We start from the raw sequence: 25,196 nt of genomic DNA, 5'->3' as shown, positions 1-25,196 counted from the left end.
TGTCGTGCTTGCAGCGTCTGGCTGCCAGAAAACACACACAGCTGTCAAAAGGTGCGTAACGGTAACGTCCTGCTCAGAAAATTCATTGGTTAGAACGTGGAGCGATTCAAATGCTAAAAATAAGATTTAAAAATACCTATCAAAACACAGTCCCATTACCTGGAAGGCTGAGATCTGCTCTCAGATAACCGGTGTTGTGACTCCAGGATCACCAGTCACCAGATGGCGCTCCCGGCTCTGACCGCTCTGCAGCTGCAGCTGGTTTTCACTCTCCCGTAGCGCTGCAGGAGCTGCTGCTCTTCTCCAGCTCGCTGGGATGTAGCAATTGCACAGTACAGCGGGTGATTTTTAGTTAACAAACTTGGCACCCATCAAATTCACTCTGTGACGCTTCAGCAAAAATATTTCCTAAAGCATCCTTGATGATGTTTTTCATATTTGTACAGAACAAAAAACTTCCTCAGATGTTTTATAGGGAAGCTCAGACAATTCCCACTAGTGACAGCAGGAGCTGGCCCGCAGGCGGTCGCAGTAGGAGCCAACAGGTCAGTGGGTTTAGTTTGTCCTGCCATAACTAAATTCAAAAGCCTCCTGGAGCATTACAGTAGAAAAGGCCTGAGTTTATTTTTCATTTAAAGAATGATGATTTTATTGACATTTTTAATATTAAAGGTTAACCAAAAAATATTGTTAAATAGATCACTTTTGCACAGAAAATTAGTATAAACAATCTAAATTACTTCTTTCCTATGTAAACATTATCCGTGAGTGACAGGGCTACAGTTAAGAACACAGTTAAAGGTATCAGTGTTACCAGGGCTTGTTGAAGTTCAAATGCTTTGATGACTGAAATGAAAATGGACAAATCAAGGACCTGCTCACAGTTGGTGCGCAGCCGTCCCCGCGGGGCCGTGGGAGGCAGCGCAGGAACAGTTGGTGGTGAGCGCTCGCATGCAGCAGTTACTGAAACAGCAGATGGGTCAACAGTTGCTGTTCTTGCAAAGTCATTAAAAAAAAATATAAGGGGGTAAGAAAAGCCTCTCTGGAAGGGCTGTGGCTGATGTTACTTTCCTATGGTGGCTTAATGCCAAGAGCCAATGTAAATCGGAAGAGCTGTAATTACTCTGGCAGAGGCTGCATGTGCAACAGGGCTGCACAGACCACTGGGCTAAACCCCCGATCTGGCTGCTCTGAGCAGAGAATGCCGTTCCCAGGCCGTTCCCAGCTCCTGTCAGCTGTACCAGCAGGTATTACACTGGTACTTGTGGTCTGGCTTCTCTGGACGTGAGCAACTGCGTATCTTCAGAGTACAAATAAATGTATGCGTGTATAGTTATTTACTTAAAGATCTTTGAATGAACAAAGCTGAATGTTCCTGGTTTTGTAGTGGCTCTGCAGCTCTGGCTTCATTAATGTCTGTAGTTCGTGGAGGCGCTCCCAGGACTGCGAGAAATCGTCTGGTCCTTCCCCACAGCCACCGACGGGCGGGACGCTTGGGTACCCTGGATGCACCATCAGTTCAATGGTAACTGTCCTGCTCTCCGGTGGCGGGTGTGCGGGTGAGGGCGCCTTGGCTGTGAAATCCGCGATGGCAGCGTCGATGGCGCTCCAGATGTTACTGACAGACATGTTCTTGCCCATGGTACTCAAACCTATGTAAATGTCTGGCCACCTATAGCCGGAGGAGGGAACACTGATATTAATACTGATGAGTATTTAGAAAAGAGTGTGTTATGTCCCGTGGATTAGGAATCAAAATGTGCCTACAACTTTAGGTAGGAGGGGATGTAAAACTTAACTATAAACAGAAATAAAACCAGAACCACAAGTCACTAATGCTTTTTCTCTCCTTATCAAAACTAGAACACTAATTAAAGCAGCAGTTCTTCAGTCTGACAGAAAGTCCCAACAAAGCCCCCGTACCAATTTTATTACTATATTTACATATTCTGTGTCAAAGCACAAGGGTTGCTTGGCATCTGTGATCCTACAGGTGCATTTAGTTGGCAGAAAGGGAAGAGCACAGCTAAACTGAGAAATGCATCATTAGCAACATAACTTACTATTGCTAGGCCAATTAAAACCTGAATGATAAACTTTTCCACATAACCCTCGACTAAGTGGAAACAAACAAACAAAAATGCTATAAAATGGAAACCACTCTGCCACAAATCATTCTGCTAGAACGTATCAAAGAACCATAATAAAGGACTTCTAGCATGGTGTGTGCAGGCCCAGGAGGGCTCTGCAAGTGTCTGTGAGGGCAGAATGAGATGGGTTTTTTAAGAAACCAAGACTGGGGTCTTTACCTGCAGGACTAAGGAAGAGCTCAGCTGAACATTCAGCTCTTCTTGAGGAGAGTTTGCAGGACTTAGGAAAAAAAAGAAGTTTAACTTTTTTAAACTGTAACCTGACTTGTTAATGCCTTGTCACTACGCAGGAAGGGCAGTCCTGTGCTCCCCAGTGTCATGAACTGACCTCCGGGCACTCAGTACCTCCTCACACAGATGCTGAAATTGAGTAGCAGAATCGGTTTCCCTGTGACTTCAGCTGTCCCCGCTCTTCTCATTTTCCAGGGATTCCTTGTGTAACACGTTTCTTCTCTAAGAGTCGGTCCCTCCTCGCCTGCCCCGCAGAGGGGACGGTCACACAGGTACAAACGCGCAGGTCCCGGGGTGGTCCTGCCGGTTCCTCCCGGCAGCCAGAGCAATGGGAGGAGGGAACAGCGGCTGCTTGGAGGTAGATCCACAGCACCCCTGCCCCTCCGGCACCGCGGGGAGCCCTGGGGCATGCGGGCTTTCAGCTGAACGCCCTGCACTGTCCCTGTCCTGAACCTGCCGCACAAGGAGGGTCACTCTCTGATGATGAACTGCTCTGAGTTGTGCCCTTCTCTCACTCAAAAATGGGGGTACGGTCTGTGTGCTCCAGCAGGAAAGAACACCGCGGAATTCCAGCCTCCTGCTGCTAGCGTTGAGATTAATCAATACAAAGAAAAAAATCCAAGAAAATAACTTTTACAGTAGACTGAGAATGAAATTAAATCTGTCCCAAAGGACAGGTGACTGCAGGGGTCTCAAATGAAATGACTTTAATCCATAAAGCACTGTCTGAAACTTTCAAGAAAAGTGTGTTGCTGGGGGGGAGGGCTGAGCTTTTGGGGTTTGGCCCCCGAGATGCAGGACACCGACTAGTCTGTTTGCTTAGAGCAGTGATCCCTGCTGTGGCACTGCAAGCTCTCTGAGCTTCTCCTCTTAATAACAAACACTTGTTTCTAATTAGTCTCTTTCTTGCCACCTAAAACCCTTTCTCCACTACTCCTGGGAGATGAAGTGTTGTTTCTTGAAAACTTTCCCTAGATCATACTTTTAGAATTCCAGTGTTGATACAGCACTTCAGCCTCCCGCCTGGCTAATGCTGCTCCTCTAGAAAGGCTGAGAAACATACCCAGAAAAGAACAATCCCTTTCAGGTGAGAAGTGAGTCATCCCTGTTCAAACAAAACTTCTTAGTAGGACCCAGTGCCCCCAGCACTTTTGTACTCCTGAACCTTCTGTGAGCCCCAAAGTGGAAGGAGAAAGGTTGTGTTACATTCTAAAAGATGCTATCAGGAGCCAATAAGATCTTAAAGCTTTACTACAAAAAGGATGAGTAATGCCTGTCTTACCTTATTCCATGTCTTGTAAACACATCCACTGTATTAAAAGAATCTTCTTCTACTCCCAGATAAAAGTCCATCAGGGATGGAGGGATCCAGTCACAGTTATGAAGGCCTGGCTCTATAGGGACTCGTGTGTACTTAATCCCATATTCCTCTAACACCTCTGCAAATATGTGCCTGACCTCTGCAAGTGAAAACAGAGATACTATAGTCAGGAGTCAGATAACCAGCTCATCATGTCTCCTGCAAGCTGTTAGCACAGAGATGTTTTTCCTTTCCATATGTAAGAAAATATAATCCCATTTGTCTTCTGCTGAAACTATTTTCAGATTTGTTGTGAGGGTAAATTGCTGTCCTGGTTTTGATAAAAACAAGACCAGTTTCTCTTCTAGTGAATTCTCCTTTCAGCTAAGTTCTTCTTAGTAACTGCACTTTTCTGAAGTTGGATACATGTTTTGGTAGACATAGCAATAGTATGCAAGGTCGCTGATAAGAACGCACGTCCCGTAAGCAAGGAGGGGCAAACTGAACAGGTGACTAAAACTGACCAACTAAATATTCCATCCCATCCATGTCATAAGACCATATAAAAGTGGGCGATCACAAGGGTCTCATTCTTCTTCAACTATGGCCAGCATCTGGGGAGGACCCTGTCTGCTGTCCCTGTGACCTGAGGCCTAGTGACAGACCCTGCATCCTTGAATCCAGTTCCGGTTTGCTGCAGAGTCCAACCCAGGACCTGCGGGTGCCTGCCCTGCAGCTGCTGGAGCAGCCTGAGCTGTGCCGGGGCACTCAAGATTGGTTTTGTATATTTTGTATTATTTTCTCTATTTCATTAGTAGCATTAGTAAAACATTTTAAACTTTTTCCAACTTGCAAGTCCTCTCTCTCTTTGCCTCTCTTTGCTCTCCTATTGCCTTTCCTTAGTGGGGAGGGGGTTAACAGAGAGCATCTCCCATGTTTTATTGTCACCCTGCATTAAACGGTGACAACTGCCAAGAGCAATGGCATCCAGAGGCAGCTGAGTGCTGGAGTGGGGAAATCTGGATCTATTTTTTCACTCACTCAGTTTCCCACCTCTGTACCACAATGACATTATTTGCATAACAGGGACAAAAGATACTTGCTTATATCTCCAAAGCATGCTGAGATGTGCAGACAGAGATTGATGTGGAAACACAGCTGACAGGATGGAGTTCTTGTAGCACCTGAAAGAGCTACCAGATTTGCAAACTTGAGCATTCCAGTTTAAACTGGCCAGCCTGCTGCTGGCCCTGGTCTGCCTCCTTTCATGTGGCTGGGAACGTGGAATTAGGATGCCTGGAGGAAAAGGTGTAACCTGGGCCATTTGTACCTTGTACTGCTGTGGGATGACCTAGGTCACTAAGCAGCCAATTTGGGCCTGGGCAGGACTGTGTCCCCAGGGCCCAGGTGGGAACATTCAAACTGCAATTGCAGAGCAAGTATCTTAGGGTGAGGTTATTGCCCAAACAGGGAGCCCGTGGCAAGGGAAGTCCCCTCTGAGCTGACTCTGAGCTGCTGGCCTGCTTGGGGCTGGGAAGAAGAGGAGGCCTCTCTTACCTGGGAGGACGTGGACGTGCTGGTGTCCATCCATGTGAGGAGGTAGGTGACCTGTCAGCTCGTGGAACAGCTCCACTTGGGCCTTTAGCTCCTGCTTCACCTGCACAGCAGAGAGTCAGAGCGAGACCTGTCAGCAGGCTGAGGGCAGGGGAGCGGCCAGGGCTGCTGCAGACTTTGCTGGGCAGCATGAAGTGCTGTGATGTATAAACAGACATGGGGTGCTGCTGGGTTGCCCAGAACCTCCCCTAGGCATGGGTCTCTTTACGGTACTGGTGATGTGGATGGTGCTGATACTGGGATTTTCTAAAATACTTAGGATATTTGAATACTCATTTCCCTTTGAAATGAATGGAGAAATGGGTGCTCATATCCTATATGCAGTTTTGGTCACCTAGACACATTCATCCTTGCTCATGGGGCAAAAACAGTCTTTTCTCTAGAGACCAAAAGCCTCTCACAAGGCAATGAAAAGCCTACTGCCTACTTAGCACTTCTCCGGCATTTTCCCTTTACTGATCTCTAGGTTCTTTCTAAATATCTGTTCCAATGCTGCTTCTGCCCCCTCTAGTACATAGTTAACAGGACCTTAGTGGATGCAGGCACTGAAGCAGGGAGGACTGAGTTCTCAAAGGCTGCAGAGCCTTTGGCAGAATTAGGCCCAGGACTCAAAACCAGCTCCAGCTGCCCAGGTCACAACTGAGCCCTGGGAAAGCTCTTCAGCTGTTCTGTGCTGAGACAAGTGCAGGCTGATCTCTATCAGGAAAGCAAGTTGCATATTTTTATGTGGCTTTCTCCTACCTCTGACATATTCAGGAGACCTTTTGATAGAGCTGTTCTGAATCCCATTTTCCCGTGGAAGAATCCATCTTGGTTGAGCAGAGAAGAATTAGTCTTGAGCACCTCACATACAGGAGAGCCCTCGGAGAGGTTGGCATGCAGGCCTATTGGGATGTTGTATCTGTAACAAGAATGAAGTATCTGTTAAGCTTTGCACGTCTACCTCCCTTACTGTGATCCAAGCAGGATATTTCAGTGGAAGAGCTAGACTGATCTAAAAAGTGGTGCTCTACTCGCTGTAGTACATCTTTGTATCTCTGTTCTTCTAGAAAGGAAAGCAGAACGACACTAACCAGAGCAGAATATCTCCAGGTAACAACCTGTGCAGTCTGCCAAGGGCCAGTTCACGAGACTCTCAGGCTAAAAGCTGTAACTGCATTAAAATGCTATAACTGAACTAAATGCTGTAACTGCATTAAAATGCTATAACTGCACTAAATGCTGTAACTGCACGCTGCTGGTAACTGCCCTGCAGTCACTAGCGACTAACAGAAAAATGTGGGCCTTGCAAGCCTTTTCTAAAGCACTTCATTAGCCCTTCCTAGGTATTCCCTTGAGTTGTTCACACTATTAAAGATGGTACATTTATGAGACATTTGAGTTTTACTTGATAACTTCTAAAGCTGCCCTTAAGTAGAATCCCGTCACATATGAACAGTGCCCAAGGCAGCTGTTATGGCAACAGCATAGGCTGCAAGTGTAAATACTGTCTGAGTTTAAGGGTTTCCTGGTCCAAGAGGCTGCAGCTGAAATTGCTGGCAGTAGCCAGGTTTCTATCTACTGCTGCAGATGATCACTGAGTGACAGGGCTGGGCTGCACAGAACAGCATCGCTCTGGCCCACATTAAGGATTACGGCAGGGAGGCTGGCTGTGTAAGTGTAGAGCCTTGCTAAGGAATCACAAGGGTACAATTCAGTAACTAGTTGCACTCTGCAAGAAACTACGGAGCTAGTGTATCTGCAGAGCTCCTCTCAGCCACACAGCCTTGCACAGTGCTGGTGTTGATTCCCCTACAATAAAAACAGGACCTGTGAGTGCTCAGATTTGTGCTAAGTTTCGTTAGCACTTCTGGAAATCCTCTAGAATCAGTGGCCAAAATGATGCTTTGAAACTTTCTCCAAGACAACCCCTGGCCTCTGGCTGACCCATTAAGCAAATGACAGAACTGTAATGTTGAATCTCTGCCGCCCAGTCTGAGTCATGGTGCAGAGTTAACTTCAAGGCAACAAGTCTGTGATGCTATAAATCCTTCCTGGAACTTCTGCATGGAGCTGCTAAAACTGGGCATGGTTTGTCCCTGTTACAACCTTTGTACTACAAGGAGGAAAACAAAAACAATCTCCATTTAGGCAAAATGTGTGAAAAACAGATTTTCCCCTTCTGTCCGCTGTGCTGAAGCTCACTAGTGCCAAGTTCCTGGAGACAGAAGGACTGAGGATGGATTGGACCAAGTCAGAGTAATTTAGCTCCTTCAGGTCCTCAGGTTTTGGCCCTTTCAGGACTGAAAAGTCCTTTTTCCTGGCTCTTCGATGTCTTGTGCTCCAAGTGGATGGTGTAGTCTGTTGCTAGATACTGCTCCTTCTCAAAGGAGCATGAGTCGAGTTGTACAGACAGCGCTGTGAAACAAAATGAGTCCATGTCTTTCCAGTCCACTGTGTGATTAGGGAGCTGGAATGTTTGCTTAACGGAGCACAACAGCTTGAGGAGAGAAAGGTCCTCTCTGGCTTTTCTGGTTTGGCAATTTCTCTGCAGCAGGGCCTGATTGTATAATAGATGATAAATGTTCCTCTGGTTTTCATACATGGGGCCTGAGCACATGACACGTGCACACGAACTCCTTGCTAATACAAGAACAGAAAGATGCTGCCACTGGGAGCGGGGGCCCTTCGGCAGGCAGGGTGGCAGGGCAGGAGGCAGCTACAGTGCACAAGGGGTGCTGAGGCAGGACGGCTTCCCCTCCGTTCTGTGACCTGTTGGGTACCCTGCGTGACCCCAAAGGCAGAGGGGGAGCCTGTGGTTTTGTTTTGTGTTTCTTTGTTCATTTGGTTTTGGATTTTGTTGAAGAAGTCCACCCCAGATTCTTTATCATGTCTCTGGGAAACTCTGACAGCATCAGCTGATAGCATTATTTGTACCACAGCCACTGCTGTTCGCAAGAAAAAGGATTCATGTGTTACCATGAATCAGCAGATGGAAGACTTCTTTTGTTGAGCACTCTCCTTCTCATGTGTTGTGGGAGGGCAAAAAATGAACAGCTGAGCCTCTCAGTGTTGTCTCCCAGGAGCATCGAATGAACTCCAATTGTGCAATGCCTCAAATCCTGCGAGGGAAGCTATTTTCAGGAAAAGACAAGCCTCTCTGACAGGTGTGGGACACCAAGGAGCCAAGCGCTGCACTGCGTAACATTGGAGCCGCTTCTCCGCCTGGGCTGAAACCAGCCCCAGAGCTGAGGAATGTGCAGAATGTGGAAGTGCAGAGAGAGCTGGCCTTGTTCTCACTGTAAGGGGAGACTCTGACTGTAACGTTAGAGCATGTTTCGGAGCTTTGGCTAACACCAGCTGAATATCTTAATAGTTTTCTCTTAGAGTTTGTCCTGACTCATTTGACAGACTGTCCATGCTAAGGCGTCTAAAGAGGAACTGTTTAACAGCTCTGGGATACAGGGACCGAAACCAAAACTCAAAATGCAGCACATGAGAAACTTGTTCAGAAATACTCATCTGTGGGACATGCACAGAAGCAAGCATGCTGGGAGAGCTGTAAGGATATAGGAAGGACGACAAGAGCGGGCACAGCAAGGTTCTGCTGCTAGCCAGCATTTTCCTGTACCTAAATATGTGTGTTTCCTTTGGACTCAATGAGCCAGATGATGCTCCTATCCAGCACCAAATATTCTGCTGCTGGGTGTTCATTCCTAACAGTCCTGACACTCCAAGAGTATCTGAAGTGCAATGAGATGAAAACATGAGCAAATCTTAAAGCCTTATAGTAATTAGCTGGACTGTACTTTGGGATATGGGTTCAATCACTCTCTGTCCTGACCAGAGACTTGGGCTTCAAGACTGAACCAACAGGCTTTTTTCCCCACTAACTACTACACACACTCTAGCTCCTGCCTGCCTCACCACTGAAACATAGCTTCTGCAACCAAAGAACAATGCCAAGGCATGGTGTGTTGTAAAAAAATGAAAAGCAGGGAAAAAAGTCAAGTTATGGGAATATTCTGGAAGGGCCCCTTTTTTCAGAGGGCAGATGACTGTTTCTGCTACACAAACATACTTCAGGGTTGCCCACATCTTTTCAAAGGCTGTAAAGTATCTGCTGTTTTATTGGCTGAAATATGGAAGCGGAGACCAGCAGTTCAAGCAGCTTGTATAGCATGTGATGCCACAGCGAGAACAGAGCTCAGCTGTTGTGGGTTAGGCAGAGGATTGGGTATAAGGCCAAAATCCTTTATAGACGGGACAGGGTGAGCCCTGCCAGTCATTGCCAGTCAACTCTAACTGCTAATTGTTCCACCTAAGATTAAAAGTAAAAGGATTGGCACTAAGCTTCAAGCAACAGTTTTGCTTCTGCAGTAAAAGCACCACAGCAACAGCATGTTGCTAACATGAAATGATACTGAGGAATCTGCTTGATCTCTCTAAACTCATTTTGGGGGATGTTTTAAGCAGCAATGACTGTTCCACAATCTCCAGGGCCCATGTCTAGGTGTTTGCAAGTCTGTCCCACTGCCCTGGAGAATGCAGAGACACAAAGCAAGAATTGGTTCACTCCTGATAAAGCCAGAGGACAGTGTCTACAAGTGTGTGCTCCTGTACGTTATGGAGCATTAGGGTGGGCTGCCTGTGAGCTTGTTGAGAAGAGGTTCAGGCCAGTGGCTTCTGCAGCCACTAAGGTTAGTCCATTAGTGAGCTGTTTCCCTGAGAAGAAGTTGGCTGTTAAAACCAGTCTGGCTCTGTGGTTCTTTGCTCAACAACCCCATAGATGTGTTGAGGAGAAGGAAAAAAAATATATATACATATATACACCTTTACAACAAGTGCTACAAGGGCAACAAGGATTTCCGTCTGGAAAGATTTTTGAGTCATCAAGCCCAGCCTAGTTATAAAATACAGAGAGGAAATACAATCAGATAAACTGCTTCCTTTTCACGTAGCTTGTTTTGCCACACAAGTGCTCTGAACAAATGTCTCTAATGTCTCTGCTGAGGCAATGGGCTTTTGTGCAGTTGCAATCCCTGTTAATTCATATCCTTAGCAGTAAAGGGCCCCTGGAGACTGTTATTATACAGAATCACTCTCTACATACCCACCAGCTTTGCACATTTCTGAGCTGGGTGGATGAGTAACAGCACCCTGGGTCCCGCCTGACCATGGCATGGACTCTATGCTGGGAGCAGTTGTAGTGGCTGTGGGAGCATTTGTGATTCCCTGAGCCCAGTCCCAATCGTCTTGCTGAAGGCTGCGTGCTCTGGGGTAAGCAAGGCACTTACCCTTTTCCTTGATGGGTAAACAGATCCCACCTTCAGCATCCTGTTTATATCCTTATCTGAGGAAGTTACTGGTTCATAGGGTTTCTGTCTGAGTGTGATGCAATTAAGCATCTCATGTAAATATCTGTATCTAGACATCCTGCTTCAGTAAACATCCAAGTGTCTGAAGCCAGACAAAGCAAGGCTGTGCTTTGTGTGAAGAAGCGCACCTCTTAGTTTCTCCATGTTGGCATTTGCATACTTTTCTTCCCCCACTTACACTCTTCAGAAAACTCTCAGATCTAACTGTCTGTCTTTCATCATCAAACAGCATCTTGTCTTGCTCCATTACTGCTAAGGACTTATTTCTGCTGGAAGAAACACTCCAAAGCCTCTGCAGTGTTAAGAACTGGTACTTTCACATAGCTTAGGGATGTGACTTTCTTTTTAATTATATTTTTGTATCAACTGAAGCTCCTGTGTCCATGACCTTACATCAGCAAAAAGTGCTGCTGCCAGAAGAGTTAATATGGTCTGGGATTCTTCAGATTGGACCCCACCCACAATCCAAACACAGTTCAGCAGTGGAACCGTCTGTCTTGTGATTCACAGTCAGATAAAAGAGTGATGAGAAAGCATGAGACACTTCTAGAGTAGTCAGATGTTGACTGGGAGGGTCAGAATTAAGTCGCAATTTACACGCACATTTTGCAATTAGTGTTGATGGGAAAGGAAGTGAAAACATAGACAGCAATTAAATGTGGTTTTGTTAGAGTTTTCTGTTAAGTGTACCCAGATGTTGTGGGGGCTTCAGCTTTTGTGTAGCTGATATTCAGCATTTAAACCGAAAATAAACCCAGGAAGACTGATGCTGTGTTCTAAAATATGTCACTCTTCATCCAGTATTTGGACATTATCATCTGGTCCTAATACTCAGTCACAATGGAGCTGGTTGATAAAAGGGAGGGAGGGAGGGAGGGAAAATATGGCAGCAACATAAGGTCTCTCTATTTCTGCTATCTCCATATTGCTAGAGGAAAATAAAGGCACCTGTTCACTTCAGGTAACAAAATAACCATTCCAGTCTCTGGGAAAGGCTCTGGAATAAGCACCAGGAAGATGGGCTGACTTCAAGGTGGGCTTGATAAGTAGAAAATTGAGGTTACATTTTACAGATAACCAGGAAGCTGCAGTCAGTCCATACCTCACAATGATAAAAGTTTTGAGTTACTGAAAAATACAATGCAATGGAAGTCTGTTCTCACACCTGCTGTTCTGGTTCTGTACTGCTCCAGCAGTTGCTGTCAATAGGTTTGTTGTTTGGTGGTGAATTAGGCCTCTGCTGAAACTTTTCTTTTGCCTGCAGTGAGTGGTCCCTCCTTTTAGCCCAGTTGTGACAGTGAATGAGAAAAGCCCAGGATTCAGAGCCTAGAATTAGGGAAGGTGTACTATTTACTGCTTGGTTCTGCTGGTTTGCAATTAGTTTGAGTCAGAGCTGGTACAAAGATCTGCTGACTATTATCACATTTCTGCCAAGGCTTCTGATCAAAACACAGCACAACAGATGGTATACCCAGAAGTCTAAAGAACTATTGTGAAAATGAAGGGAAGAATGAAATTCCAGAGGAACTGTGTTCCTTTCTGAAGGATTCTGAGTCCTAACGTTGCAGAGCAGCATGAGGTACTTAAGAAGGACTATCCTGCACGAAAAGTCGTCTTGTTGCTAATTAGCTTTGCCTGTGTCCAATTAACTGAAGACCAGATGAGGAGAGAGAGCTCAAGACCTGCAGTGACAAGCAACCATGTCATAGACAGTTAATCAAGACACACCCAGATAATCTCCACAAGCCACAGAAACAGCCCAGCACTCTGACAATCCTGGCACCATGTGTGCAAAAGACCAAATTCCACAACACTGGAATACACCACAGGAAAGAACAAGCTACTTGCTTCTGGCTTCTTCTCTCGGCTGATAATAGATCCAGTCTCCCTGCTTACACCACTGGTCAAGGCTGAAATATCTGCTATCTAATTAAGCACATATGCATGTGTGTATATATATTGTATGTATATAGAACCTGCTTAGTTGGATGTCTGTAGGGGAAGACAAACGTGGGGATTAAAAAAACAGGGTAGACTTTCACCCCATAAAACACAAAATGTTGCAAAGCCTGAATATTCACAGTGAGGTGGGAGATGACACCAAGCCAGGAGGAAGCAGGAGTAACAGTGGAAAGACAGTCAAGTAACAGTGATACTTGCCCATTTTCACAAAAGATGAAGATTCAGTGACACTTCTGGTAAGTATGACCTATTAGACATCTGTGTCTAAAAAAGGTTTGCATCAGCCTTTACAACAGAGGAACAAATATCTTGGGGGTGACACAGGAGTTCATTTACATGCACAGGTGCCAATTAAGTGCATGTGTATTAGCAGCACCTGAAGTGGGACTGGCATTAGAACACAACCAGCCCCTTTCCCCCAAACCTGCAAATGTTTCCCCCACATTTGGGCAGGGCTGAATACAGCTGCAGAGAGTTACACAAACGGGGAACTGCAGAACCTGGGCGTTTGATCTTCAGTGCTAACAGATGTTCCCAAAGTCACCCTGCTTATATTCTCAGAAATAGATTTAAATCCATTTCATTCACATTTACAATTCAAAACTACCCCCCAAAATGAAGGTGTCGCAGGAGGTTGCAGCTTCTGCTGTCACCTGCCCTCCACCCTGGCTTTTCACACCAGTACCAGCTGTTGGCACAAATGTCATGACCTGGATTCAAAGATGGTTTTTAAACCTCTGATTACATGGCCTACTTTCTGGCTATGGAAATGAGGCCAGGTGGATTCTATATTTAAAAGCCTGCTAAAGACCACAGCTAAAATAGCTGACAACATTACCACAGCATTGGGGCTTAAAAGGCTTCAGGGTGCCTCTGTGTCTGAGAGAAGTGATGGCTTTATCTCCATGTTTTACATATCATTTGTTTCATTTACTAACAGGATTTTAGGCATTCCAACAGTGTGTGTCCTTCTGCCTCTCCCCTTATCATCCCAGAGGCAGCTCATCTCTCAGTGTTTGTGTAATCTCTAACCTTTTTAACAGGAGACCAGTTTGCCACTAACACCCCACCCTGACTTTCCTGCACTGCCCAACACCTAAAAAGCTAGAAGCAATTTCCAAGTACCCCTAAAATCACAGCCAAATTAGGGAGAGATGCTCAAGGAGAACAAGGACAGTGCAAGTCTCAAGAAACTGTCCCCTGCAGCCTCTGTATTTGGAGTATAAGGTCTCAGTTCTTCTAGTACTATTACAGCTCCTTTCCTTTTCTGCTTTCCTGAATGGTTTCTCAACCCTGCTGCTCTCTTTTTCAGGACATACTCCTGCTTCCAAGTGCCTGCCCACACTGGAACTGAAGCATTAGCTGGGTTTTACCTTCTAAATACAAGTAATGCTTCCTATTAAAGGATTTGCTGGGCTAGTCCATGAGAACGACACAGCATTTGATTTGCTTCAGAGCCAACTCTACCAGCGACCTCTGAAAAGTTCATGAAGGACCAAAGGTGGTAGGTACAAAGTATCATCCCTCTTTTTCTGTATGCAGTTTTTACAAATGGATTTATCAAGCCTAGAATTAATAGAAACATTGAGGTGCTTTTTCAAAAGGTTTGTGGGGTGGAAAAATCAAGTTTTCCACTGCCCAGATTTATAACTTAGCCCTCGCAGAATCGCACCTTTCCCTGATTCTGCAATGAACCTGGCTGACCCTGTGTTCAGCCTGGCTGAAATGCATCAAATTAAATGAGATTTAAAGACCTTTGCTTTTATGCTCTCATAGTTTTAGGTGTAGCAGCTTGGTCTGGGTATATAGCATGGACTTTTCTTCTAATGGTGTGTCTTTTAGAAGTTTGGGAAAAGAAAGTCCAACAAACACAAACTCTATTAGTCAGGTTGTGCAAGAGGCTTTCTGCCTCGAGTTAAAAAAGGTGTAGTGCAGTGGCTAATAGTAAAGAAAGAGCCATTATGGATATGGTTGGCAGGTCACTGGTTTTACTATGAAGAGTCTTAGTAAATATGTTTTCTTATATCAGCCTGGGCTATGATACTGTTTATATTGGGGCTACAAAATACTAATTTTACAGGCTTGGCTTTCTGTGGGTAGCCTGGGGAGGCTGCCCACAAAGGAGGTAAAGAAAGCAGCTTACCTCCTTGCCAGCTTGGCTGCATCTGCTGCAGCACTTCCGTTGACTAGAAGGGACACATTAGATACCGCACCAGCCAGGAAACAGTCCACGATGCCTTGGTTTCTCCGAGGACAATAGCCAAAGTCATCTCCAGTTACTATGAGCTTCACCTGAAGCATCCTTAGAGGTCATCCCTAGGGAAAAAAAAAAAGAACGGAGAGAAAATCGGAACAGTCAGCAGTCTGCAGATCACAAACAGGAAAATACAGGCTCAATGGGGGCGAACCCAACCGTGACTCAGCCCCCGACTAACTCCTCCTGCGCCACCTCAGCCCGCCGCTGTCTCGCAGTTTGCCCAGCAGCCGATTGGCGTGCGGCTGCCTGGCTCACGCCGTACCTGCCTGCTCCTGCAGTGAGGGCACCGCAACCTTCCTTTGTTTGCGGAGCAAAAGCCTGCCTGCACTTCCTAGTGCTGTCGATGAGGAGTGTGCAGAAAGGTCGGGGACTTCGTGGGCTGATTTAATCGACTCAGGGTGCGCCCGGGGTTCAAAATCCTTTCCCCGCTGCACGCCTGCGGTGCCCGGTGCAATGGCACCGGTGTAATGGCACCAGTGTGAAGAACCGGAGGAATCCCGCAGCCGTGCCGCCTCTCTGGCCCCGATCCCCGGCCCCATCCAGCGCGGCCGGATGGGGGTGCGGGCCGTACCGCGGCGGCCCCGCGGCCCCGGGGAGAACCGGAAAGGAGCGGCCTCCGGTGGCGCAGCTTGGGCCCTGCCCTCCCGCTGCTGCAGGGACAGAGGAGGCCCCGCCAGGCCCCCCCGGGGCAGTCCGTACCTCCGCTCCTGCCCGCTCCCGTGCCCGGGGCTGCCGCCAGGTGTGGGCGGCTCCGGCCGCCGCCGCTCGCGCAGCGATCCCGGTCGCCGCCGGCCCGGGGGGGATGCTGACCCCGGCGGCGGAGCTCTGCCCTCGCCGCCCCGCCGCGCATCCCCCTCTCCCCCGGTGCTGCCGAGCAGCCCCAGCCGGCAGCTCACCCGCGGCGAGCGGCGGCGCCTCCGCAGTGCTGCGGGAACCGGGGCGGCCGCTCTGTCCTGCCGGCGGCCCCTGGCGGCCGCGGCTGGAAGCGCAGCCCGGCCCGTCCGGCTGCGGTCGGGCCGCCGGCAGGACCCGGGCGCGGGCGGGCGGTTCGCGGCCAGGGCGCTCCGGCGCCGAGCCCGGGAAGGGCCGCGGGGCGGGCGCTTTGCTGTACCGCCGGCTCGCCGCGTTCGCTGCTCTCAGCAGCGCAAGATGGAGATTTTCTGCTCAAGCCCTGAGGTGAGACTTGCTCCTGTAGCTGCAGGTGGGATAAGCTCATTGGTTCCTGCAGTGCAAAATTAATCATCCCAACAACGTCATGAATATATAATTCCTCAATCCATTACCTCCGTAGCAGCCACTTGCTTGTTTTTCCCTCGCCTTGCTGGCAGTGTGAACCTGGTGTGTGTTCAGAGACGCAGTTCAGTGAACCCGGGTCAGGAAGTCTCCACAGCTCCTGATGCTGTGCTGGGAAAGGGCAGGGAGAACGGATGAGAGCTCCAGGAAGGGCAACCTCTAAGGTGCTCTTGTTCAGTGCTGGATGTAAGCCAGTTCTCCATCAGGTTATATGTACAATCCTGTTTGTCTTGGCATTGAACTGCTGCTTTTTCTTACTGTAGAAAAGCTATTCTCAATCTACCAGAATGAAAGTGAAAGCACTGAGTAAGTTAGAAATATTGAACGGGTGGTATTATCAGCCTGTGATTTTCACCTGTGGAAGGAGATGAAGTTCTATCAAAGTACAACACAAGTCTTCTTGGTCTATAGTGTTATGCCCAAATACTCACGCACTCCTACTGTTGTAGGAGAAACAACAAACTGATGCTTGGGGCAGGGAGAGAACTTGCTAAATGATCATTCGAGCAATTCCTGTGAGCATTTCCATCATTTCATAGTTGTATGTCTCTGTTACAGAAAAAGTTGTGATGCTCCATAAGGGTTTGCAGTGCCCTTGGCATTTCAGAGTGGATATTTGTGCAACTGCTACTTGCTTCCCCTTCTGGGAGATGAATCTCAGCCTGCCCACATTCCCCCAGGGCTCCGCTTACTGATGAGGACTATTACTGTAACAGATGAAGACAGCACAACTCTGAAGTAATATCATGAAGGAAAAACAAGTACCTCCTGTCTTTGCCAATGCAAACTGGGGTTTTCTCTTCTTTCTAGTACTGCCACTGCTGCTTGCCTCTGCACAGGTGAGAAGCACTACATAAGAATCTTAGCCAAAGCTTGGCTTCTCAGCCTTCTTAACCGTAGTACACATTTAATGCTATTAACAGTAACATCCTTCTTAAATATTGAATGCAGTTCCTGGAGGCTTTTCTTTTCCAATTTCATTCCTGTTTATCCAGCTCTCCTTCCTGTGACTGGAAGCAAAATTTCCCCAGCACGCAAATCTTGCCACTGTGCCACATCCCACTCGGATCCCAGCACAATGTTTCCTTTGCGGGCTGCATACCCCAGCTGGCTGCCAAAATAGCCCTTGCAGCCAACCCCTCACACAGTCTGCTGGAAAGTCTCTCACAAATTCAACCTGGAGCTGAAAGGCAGGGCAGGCTTCCTCTGACTGGTCTCTCCTCTTCAATGAACACACGAATGAGAATATTGGCCAGAGTGTCTGGTGGAGCTGCGTAAGCCAAGATGTGCTAAGCACAGTTTGCATCTTCCAGCTTAATTGAAATAAAACACAGCCCTACCATATCTTTGTCACATAAGTCAGCAGGAGTCCTCTCCATCCTCAAATGCTTCACTGGTATGGAGCTTAAATTTCTTTCCCTTAACTCTGAGTTATTCAGTGGCAGATTTAGAGGTTTCCTGTATTTCACAAAACCAGTTCCTCACAATTAATGCTTCCAACAAGCCATCTGTTGACATAAAAAATTGTTGCAGTCCCCAAGATAATCTATAGCCTAGGTGCAAAACTGCCTGGTCAGTCAGCCGGGGCAGGAGATGGAGAGCACTGTGGTGAGGCATAGTGCAGAAAGGAAAAGAAAATTAATGGGCTTTTGTAGAAGTTGAGGTAGATTACATGTAAGAGTGCTGTAGGAACATGTGTTCATCAGCTGTATTTTCAGCATCTGAGTTGAGTGAACCTGAATAGAAGTGAAGAAATGTAACTACGAGGAGAACTGGACTGCAGGTGCTCACCTTTTCTGAAATTCACAGATGTCACCAGCCCTGGGTGAGACAGAAAGGCACCCTCAGTCTTTCAGGAACCTTCGGTGCTGTGTGGAGCCGGGGTAGGGATGAGCACACCGGGTGGGGGGGCAGACCCGCTGTGGGACCCGTCCCGCCGGTGCGTGCCCGCGCTGCCCAGGTGCGCTCCCCGCACTACAACTCCCAGCGTGCCGCGCGGCGGAGGCCGTTGCGCTTGCGCAGTGTCCGCCCAGGCGGTTGGCGCGCGGCGGCGCGGGCAGGCGCAGCCGGGCACGTGGGCGCCATTTTGTGGGAGGGCGCAAGGGGAGTCCCGCGCGGTGCTCCTCTCCCTGCTACGAGTCAAGAGACTTCCCTGCACAACACATAAGGCCAGCTGGGTGCCATACCTGTCACCTTCCTTTTTCTGGAATCGTCTGAATTTACACCAGCACAAAATAGTGTCAACACCTGACAAGGTACCTGGTGGGAGCGAGGTGGCTGAACATGGGAGGCAAAATTTGCCCTCATGACTTTGTTACTAACTTGACACTCGCTCAAATTATGGCATACTGTTGAAGTACCAAACTCAAATCCTCCCTGATGCAGCCAGCAGGCCTTTGGTCTTCAGTGAGATGATGTATTGCTCATTGATAGTGAACTTTAATCCACCTTTTTCAGAGAGCTGTTTTCTCTCTGCTGCATTTCCTTCAGCGTCCCTTCTACAAAAGAGCTCGTGTTACCGATTATAACATTGGGAACTCCTCAGCAATGTTACTACACATGTAAATTAATCTGGCAGATCACTTACAGCAATTATTGTCTCCCAGCATCACTGGGGGCACCTGGAATATCTCAGCTGATTGAATGGAAATGGATAATAGTCCTTTTGGAGCTCTGAAGGGAAATCCCATCTTCTTGAAGGACTAAGCATCAGTTGGGGTAGCTGAGAGATGCTGGCAGTATTACTGGACACAGATCACCAGGACTCTAGTTCCAGGATGTCCTCCCTTCCTCAAACACTAGAAACAGAAGACAGCAATAAAAATTTCATCAACTCTTCCCCCAGATGAAAAATTATTCAACTTAAGTATGTATATGTTTACACTTTTTAATTTCTGTCAGGTGTCTTCTGCTTATTTACTTACTCTGCTTATTCCTACTTTATGTTTAAATCTACTGAATGCAAAAATCTGAATAGCTGATTTTGGGTCTGTAGTCCTTAACATGGGCTGAGTGATAAGACACTGTAATTCTATAAATTTTTGGCAAGTCATCTTTTTTTAGTCATTTTGATTTCTCCTTGGGTGACAGCATTTGATTGTTATTACTACTGTTTGCTATTTGCATTATGCTTAGGGGTCACAGTTAGAAGAGCTCTGTTTAAGACATGATGAAGGATACAAATGTTTGATCTGAAGTGAGGTTTATAACCACTAGTTCATCAATGTGGGGTGAAAGGAGGAGACAGAAAGAACCACAACTTGTTTACAGGCCTGATTCTCTGCTGTTACTCCCTTGATTTCAGTACAGCTCATCCCTGTTGATAGGTATATACCTTAGTTGTCAGGCACTGCTTTTGTCAGGCAAAGCAAACAGCAAGCTTAGCGCATGTTTAGCAAAGGCCAAAATAACAAGATGGAAAATCCTTTTCTATAATGGATTGCTTTTGGACAGCATATGCCCTCTGAAATGTTCTTGTGCCATAGATTTCCGATTCCTGTATGATAAAAGCATTTGGCACTGCCCAATCTACTAAACCTTGTTTTTCAGGGTGGGCCAGGTTATACCTACAGGTGCACCTGAGTGGAAATGGTAGGTGTTTTCAAAATCCTTGAAAATCGAGTGTGCACAAGGACCACAGGGTTCAGTGATTGAGGGCAGAAAGCATTCTAGTTACATTTTACATTTTCTTCTTTTACAGCACTGTTGAATTATTTTGTTTGTGTGCATAAACAAGAATCATAATGAGATTCCTATCAAAAAAGCTGATTTTTCTATTACCAATGTGCACTGTCACGTAATTTCTGAGACAATTTTACCTGTAGCTTACAGCAGTATACTAGAAACAATAGTAGGCCCTGTAGCAATGAGGTGGCTGTTAATTGCCATGGGTGTTTGGCATTGATGGGGTTCTTTGTTGGCAACCGTTCTAACCCAATTATATTTCTAAAGTAGGACTGAAAAGCATTGTAGGGAGCACCATGTAAATGGTACTAAATGCACCAAGACTGAGCGACCTCCCAGAAAGACAGACAGGTGCCAGCTAAAGCCCCATATGATTGATTTTCCACGGCTAAAATGGCAACCACAGACATCTGGTTTTGCCCCATTTATAACAACAGCAGCAAACGTGAACCGTTGTCTTTCTTAGAACAGCAAGGCTTCTTAGAAAGACACAGAACTATGGCATTTGAATATCAGGGAGTGATCTTTTGCTTTTCTATGAGCAAACATTTACTCTTTCAGCACTAGAAAATGAGTTTTTAGTCCTCTGAAAAACATACTGAGTCTGCGTGTGTACATGAGTGTGCATGTGACTGAGTTTAGTACTCGGACTTGTTTTAAATGCAAGCCTGATGTTTAAGTCAGAGATTTTTCTTAGATGTAGGTATAGGTATATAAAATGGGCCAAAGCCAGCATAAAGAAAACGAACCATTCAGTTGAGTGATACCACATGGGTAGTAAAAAGCCTGGCAAATCCAGTACTGCTGACTGGTGAGAGAGTGGGCTGAGCATTTTACAATGTTTCTGCTACCCAGCAAGACTAACATGCTTTCTAAATCATCCTATAATAGAAAGTGCAAGTGCAGTGTTGCAGTTCTTTGCTGTTGCACAGGCAGAACAGTATTGTTACAAACACATCTCAAGGCGTGTGCCCTTCTGCCTGTTTCCTTGCTGCTAAGAAGTTCAAAACCTTTTGCTCTGTTAAATTACTTTGTATTCCTGGGAGTGTTACACCAGCCTCACACCAGACTGGCTGTGATGTGATATATGGGCCAATCCCATGAGTAGTTTCAAGAGGCAAAAGCTAATGGACTATGTGTCCTTTGTCCGTGGTTGCTTCCTATTGATAAAGGATTTTTTTTTTGAGGGGGGAGATTTATTCAATCTGCAAAACTGTGCAATGAAGGACAGTATGTATGATAATTTATACAGCTTTTATACAGAATGGAGCTTAATATCTTTTTGTTAGAAGAACTGAAAAGAGACTGAATCACAGAAGGCAAACTTCCAGATCCAAAAGCAACAGTGTGATCACTACAGCTTGATGATACAGCAAGCATTGTTAGTCCTTCTTTGTACAGTATTTATGCCCTATCATCAGAAGCTCTAACGTAATCCAGAAATTCCTGAACCAGTGGTGTATTACCATGCAAGACAGCTCACTACCATTTGCCTGTAAGTCCCCCAAACGGGTACATATTTACACAACTGTAAGAGCCAGAACTACAGGGAGGGTGGGACCTAAATGTGTCACCTGCCAGCTCTGAGCTAGAAGTGGCCTGAACACAACAGCACAGGCCCATTGACCTATTTGTGCCAATTCTGGCTCCCCAAGGCTGTATCTAGACTGTTATCTGACTCGTACCTGGGCTAGTAACCTTGGAGCTGGTTTATATCTGACAGCGCACTCACTGTGAAGATACTTTTTTCCTCCCTGGCTCTGATTATAGTTAATCGACCAGTCCTACTTACAGCGTTTCCTCCCAAGGCCCTTAATAATCAGTCAGTGACGCTGCTGCTATTTTTCCTGTGGCACAGGCTACACATTAGACAAGAGGGCTATAGCAACCAACCTGGCCTGCGACATAAACCAGTTCTCTGCAAGAGCAAACTCCCAGTGAGAGAAGCAGGAGGATTCCTGTCAGTGCTGCCCCGGGGTGCTCAGAGCTCCTGCCGCTGAGCGCCCGGCAGTGGCGGTGCGCCGGGCTTGGCTACGGAGGCACTGGGGGGTGCGCGAGCCCAGCCCGCGGATCCGCCCGCGGCGTCGCTGAGGTAAACGCACCGCGATCCTCCTTCGCGGCCACGCCGCTTGCTCTGATTGGTCACTTTTTTCCCTCTGCCCAATGAGCTCCTCCTGCTGGAGGGCTCCTGGTGGTGAGGTCATTAAGTGGTGACCCAATGCATGAGCGAGGCCCAGCCGAGGGCGGGCGGGGATTGGCCGGCTGAGGCGCTGGCGCGGGATGATTGGCTGGGCCCACGGAGGGTGTGCGGAAGCGGCCTCCGCTGAGGGCGGCGGTGCCGGCCGGGTTGCGGCGCGATGCGGGACGGCTGCCGCCTGTTCCCGCTCCTGCTCCTGGCGCTGCTGCGCGGGCTGTGCCACGGCAGGGAGCCGGCGCCGGGCGCTGTTACCTGCGGCTCGGTGCTGAAGCTGCTCAACACCCGCCACAACGTGCGGCTCCACTCGCATGAGGTCAAGTACGGCTCCGGTGAGCAGGGCCGGGCCGGGGGCGCCGCGCTGAGAGGCCGGGGGCTGAGAAATGGCGGGCGGGGAGTTCTGAGCGGGGCTGAAAAATGACGGGAGCTGGGAAGCGCTGAGGGGACAGGCAGTGAGAGAGGCGGGAAAATGGCGGGGGCCAGGCTGTGAGGGGAGGCAGGGAAGGGGCTGTGGGGGGGAAGTAGCGGCGGGGGACAGGCGATGAGGGGAGCAGGGAGCTGGCGGGATGGCAGAGAAACGGCGGGGGGCGGCAGCGGGAGGTGGTAGGGAAGGAGGAGGTGCCCAGGGTTCTTGTCCCTGATGCGGAGGGACTAGCAGGCCAGGGATGGGGTCGTGGGGTACACTGGAGACCTGGCAGCTGGGCAGGCAGAGGAGGATGCTGAGGCCTGGGGCACAGGAGGACATGGCAGCTGTGCCCTGCAGCTCCTGGAGCGGGGATGTGACAGGGATGATTTCCTCTCATCCCTGAGGTGACCCCTGTTCTGTATCTAGGGCCTTAGCAGCCCCTTCCCAATATCTATTCTGACAACAAGGGTGCTGGTTTGTCTGGGGACACAAAGAACTTGGTAGTATTTCTGAGAAGGGTGGGATGGAGTGAATAGTATCTGTCATGGATCAGATTTTCTTCTCGTGTTCACCGTGAACTTTGACGGTTTGCATCATACTAATATGTTTAACTTCTTGAATCTGAAAGGTTATTTGCTACCTGCATTCCCATTGCAATAAGTAAGTGGACTGTGAGGCTTAAGCGTCTTTTGAATATGAAGGCATGAGAACATTAAAGCAAATTTATTTAGTTCTTTCAGAACTTTTTGAACTGGGGAAGTGGGTTAAGTCTCCTTCCATTTAATTCTATTCAAACAGGAAGCGGACAACAGTCAGTGACAGGAGTTGAAGCTTCAGATGATGCAAACAGTTACTGGCGGATTCGAGGGAGGAGTGATGGCAGCTGCCAGCGCGGGACACCAGTGAAATGTGGGCAAGCTATACGACTTACTCATGTTAACACAGGAAAAAATTTACATACTCATCACTTCCCATCACCACTCTCCAATAACCAGGTAAGTTGTTTTAAATCTTAAGCTTTTGTATAAATAGTGCATGCTATTCACGGTAGTGTTTCAGTTCCTCATGTTTTTGAAGAATCAGGTTACCAGCTGCCAGAAACAGTATGTCTATGCATATCCAGAGTTAAAGTATATGCTTTTCTGCACTTTGGGATAATGTGTTTCAGTTCTTGACAGAGGTAAAATTTAATATGTGCCAGTATTGGTGTTTCACAGTAGTTTTAACAAATCTGCTGCTGCTTTTTTCTTTTTTTTAATTCTGCACCATTGCTACTGGGAAGACTGTTCTGAAATGTTTAGATGGTCATACTACAAAACTAATGCCTAGAGTTACAAACTTTCTTGAGTGGAGAAAATCTGCATCAGCATTAGTGTTGTTTCTTTTGAATTTTTTCTCAGAAGGTTGGTTCTGATCTCTGTGCTCAAGTCCTCTTTCATTTCATTTGTAGTGTGTATTGGGGTTTGTGGGCACTTTTTGCTCGGATTACGTGTTGGGTTTTGACACTTTGTTCAGATTGTAGTGGTGGAAAGTTACTGCTTCTGGATTTGATAACTGTTGGCAAAGCAGTGCAACAATGCTTTTTCTTTCTTTTCCTTGCCTTTAAACTCTGCTGACTTTATGGTTGATATTTTTGTGTGTATTTGGAGGTGTTTGCTTACATTTTCACTTCAAGAAGTTTGTGTCTCTAACAGGAAGTAAGTGCCTTTGGTGATGATGGCGAAGGAGATGACCTCGATATATGGATTGTGCAATGCAGTGGGACTTACTGGGAGCGGGAGGACGCAGTGCGCTTCAAGCACGTGGGGACTGAGGTGTTCCTTTCAATAACCGGGGAACAGTATGGCCACCCCATTAGAGGCCAGCGGGAAGTTCATGGTATGCCTACTGCTAATCATCACAACTATTGGAAAGCAATGGAGGGAGTCTTCATCAAACCCGGTGTGGACCCTGCAAAACATGATGAGCTCTGAATTGACAGACGATCCAAAATGCTTCAGCTTACTCCAGTGTTCGGAGATGCTAATCCTTGGTCTCTTATAAGTCCTGCCTTGCCTAAGTGACTGACTTTCTGTGTTACTGAAGGGCATTAGTTCATTCTAGGAATGCAGCACTTCTGTGGGGAATGGCGTCTGCCAGGTTCAGCCATTGAAATTTATTTAGCAAAATTCTTTCTGAATTTTCAAGCTTAATTGGTGAAACTAGTTGAAACATCTGTTAGGTTTTGTTGTCATTTGTTTTGCTTCTTTTTCTTTAATTTGAAGGAAATGAAAAAACTGAAGTAATAAATTTCTGTAGTTCCAAGTACAATAAAATAAAACTTTGTATTTTGAAATCTTTTTCCAGTTATAATTAAAAATTCGGAAGCTGATTTCTACTTCTTAGTGAGAGCATATTATTAATAAGGAGACTGAGTAAATCTAGATAGGGAAAAATAGTTTCTCAAATATGATGTCTTTTGAATGGCTTGAAGTCAGCTATACAGCCTTTTGAAAATTGCTTCCAATGTCCTCTATGAGTTTCATTATGTGCTGTGTTGGAAGAATTGAAAGTATTTGGTGTGTTGGAATAAGAAGAGAAAGTCTGAATTTATTCAGTTTCTACAAGAAGTTCAGATTTTCTGGTAATGATGATACTGCTAATTGTCAAAAGGTAAGACTACTCTGCTCTATGAACTGTTGCAGAAAGCTACTGTTTGTTTAATTAATATTAGAATTTTATAAAATTCCATGTGGTGTGAAAGAACAG

The 25,196-nt window shown here is 46.8% G+C and overlaps 2 protein-coding genes across 3 annotated transcripts; one reads left to right on the top strand and one right to left on the bottom strand.

The window, feature by feature from the left end:
- Positions 1-604: 604 nt before the first annotated feature.
- Positions 605-15,795, bottom strand: YDJC (YdjC chitooligosaccharide deacetylase homolog). Of its 2 annotated transcripts, XM_082066110.1 has the most exons (6): positions 15,571-15,795; positions 14,758-14,930; positions 6,037-6,196; positions 5,239-5,338; positions 3,664-3,841; positions 605-1,672 (listed from the first exon to the last, which is right to left on the bottom strand). In XM_082066110.1, the coding sequence occupies exons 2-6, from the start codon at positions 14,913-14,915 to the stop codon at positions 1,342-1,344; spliced, it is 927 nt and encodes a 308-aa protein (XP_081922236.1). In that variant the 5' UTR covers positions 14,916-14,930; positions 15,571-15,795; the 3' UTR covers positions 605-1,341. The 2 variants fall into 2 exon arrangements, with proteins under 2 accessions (XP_081922236.1, XP_081922237.1); XM_082066111.1 differs by lacking the exon at positions 15,571-15,795 and having other exon boundaries at positions 14,758-15,384.
- A 6,348-nt stretch (positions 15,796-22,143) lies between these two features.
- On the top strand, positions 22,144-24,825 carry SDF2L1 (stromal cell derived factor 2 like 1). Its single transcript, XM_082066437.1, has 3 exons — positions 22,144-22,374; positions 23,247-23,443; positions 24,143-24,825. Exons 1-3 carry the CDS (start codon positions 22,206-22,208, stop codon positions 24,419-24,421), a joined length of 645 nt encoding a protein of 214 aa, XP_081922563.1. The 5' UTR covers positions 22,144-22,205; the 3' UTR covers positions 24,422-24,825.
- The last annotated feature ends 371 nt before the right edge of the window (positions 24,826-25,196 follow it).

Source organism: Streptopelia decaocto (genome assembly GCF_964273445.1).
Source record: "Streptopelia decaocto genome assembly, chromosome: 15".
Classification (NCBI taxonomy): domain Eukaryota; kingdom Metazoa; phylum Chordata; class Aves; order Columbiformes; family Columbidae; genus Streptopelia; species Streptopelia decaocto.
This window is presented reverse-complemented; position numbering and strand designations above follow the sequence as displayed.

Excerpts from the sequence above, each read along its gene's own strand:
- SDF2L1 (XM_082066437.1), top strand. The coding sequence starts at position 22,206 with ATGCGGGACGGCTGCCGCCTGTTCCCGCTCCTGCTCCTGGCGCTGCTG. Across the intron at positions 22,375-23,246 it reads TGAGGTCAAGTACGGCTCCG|GAAGCGGACAACAGTCAGTG; the intron begins GTGAGCAGGGCC and ends CTATTCAAACAG. Across the intron at positions 23,444-24,142 it reads CACCACTCTCCAATAACCAG|GAAGTAAGTGCCTTTGGTGA; the intron begins GTAAGTTGTTTT and ends TGTCTCTAACAG.
- YDJC (XM_082066110.1), bottom strand. The coding sequence starts at position 14,915 with ATGCTTCAGGTGAAGCTCATAGTAACTGGAGATGACTTTGGCTATTGT. Across the intron at positions 5,339-6,036 it reads GTCTCCTGAATATGTCAGAG|GTGAAGCAGGAGCTAAAGGC; the intron begins GTAGGAGAAAGC and ends TCTGCTGTGCAG. Across the intron at positions 1,673-3,663 it reads TTTACAAGACATGGAATAAG|GTGGCCAGACATTTACATAG; the intron begins GTAAGACAGGCA and ends CTCCGGCTATAG.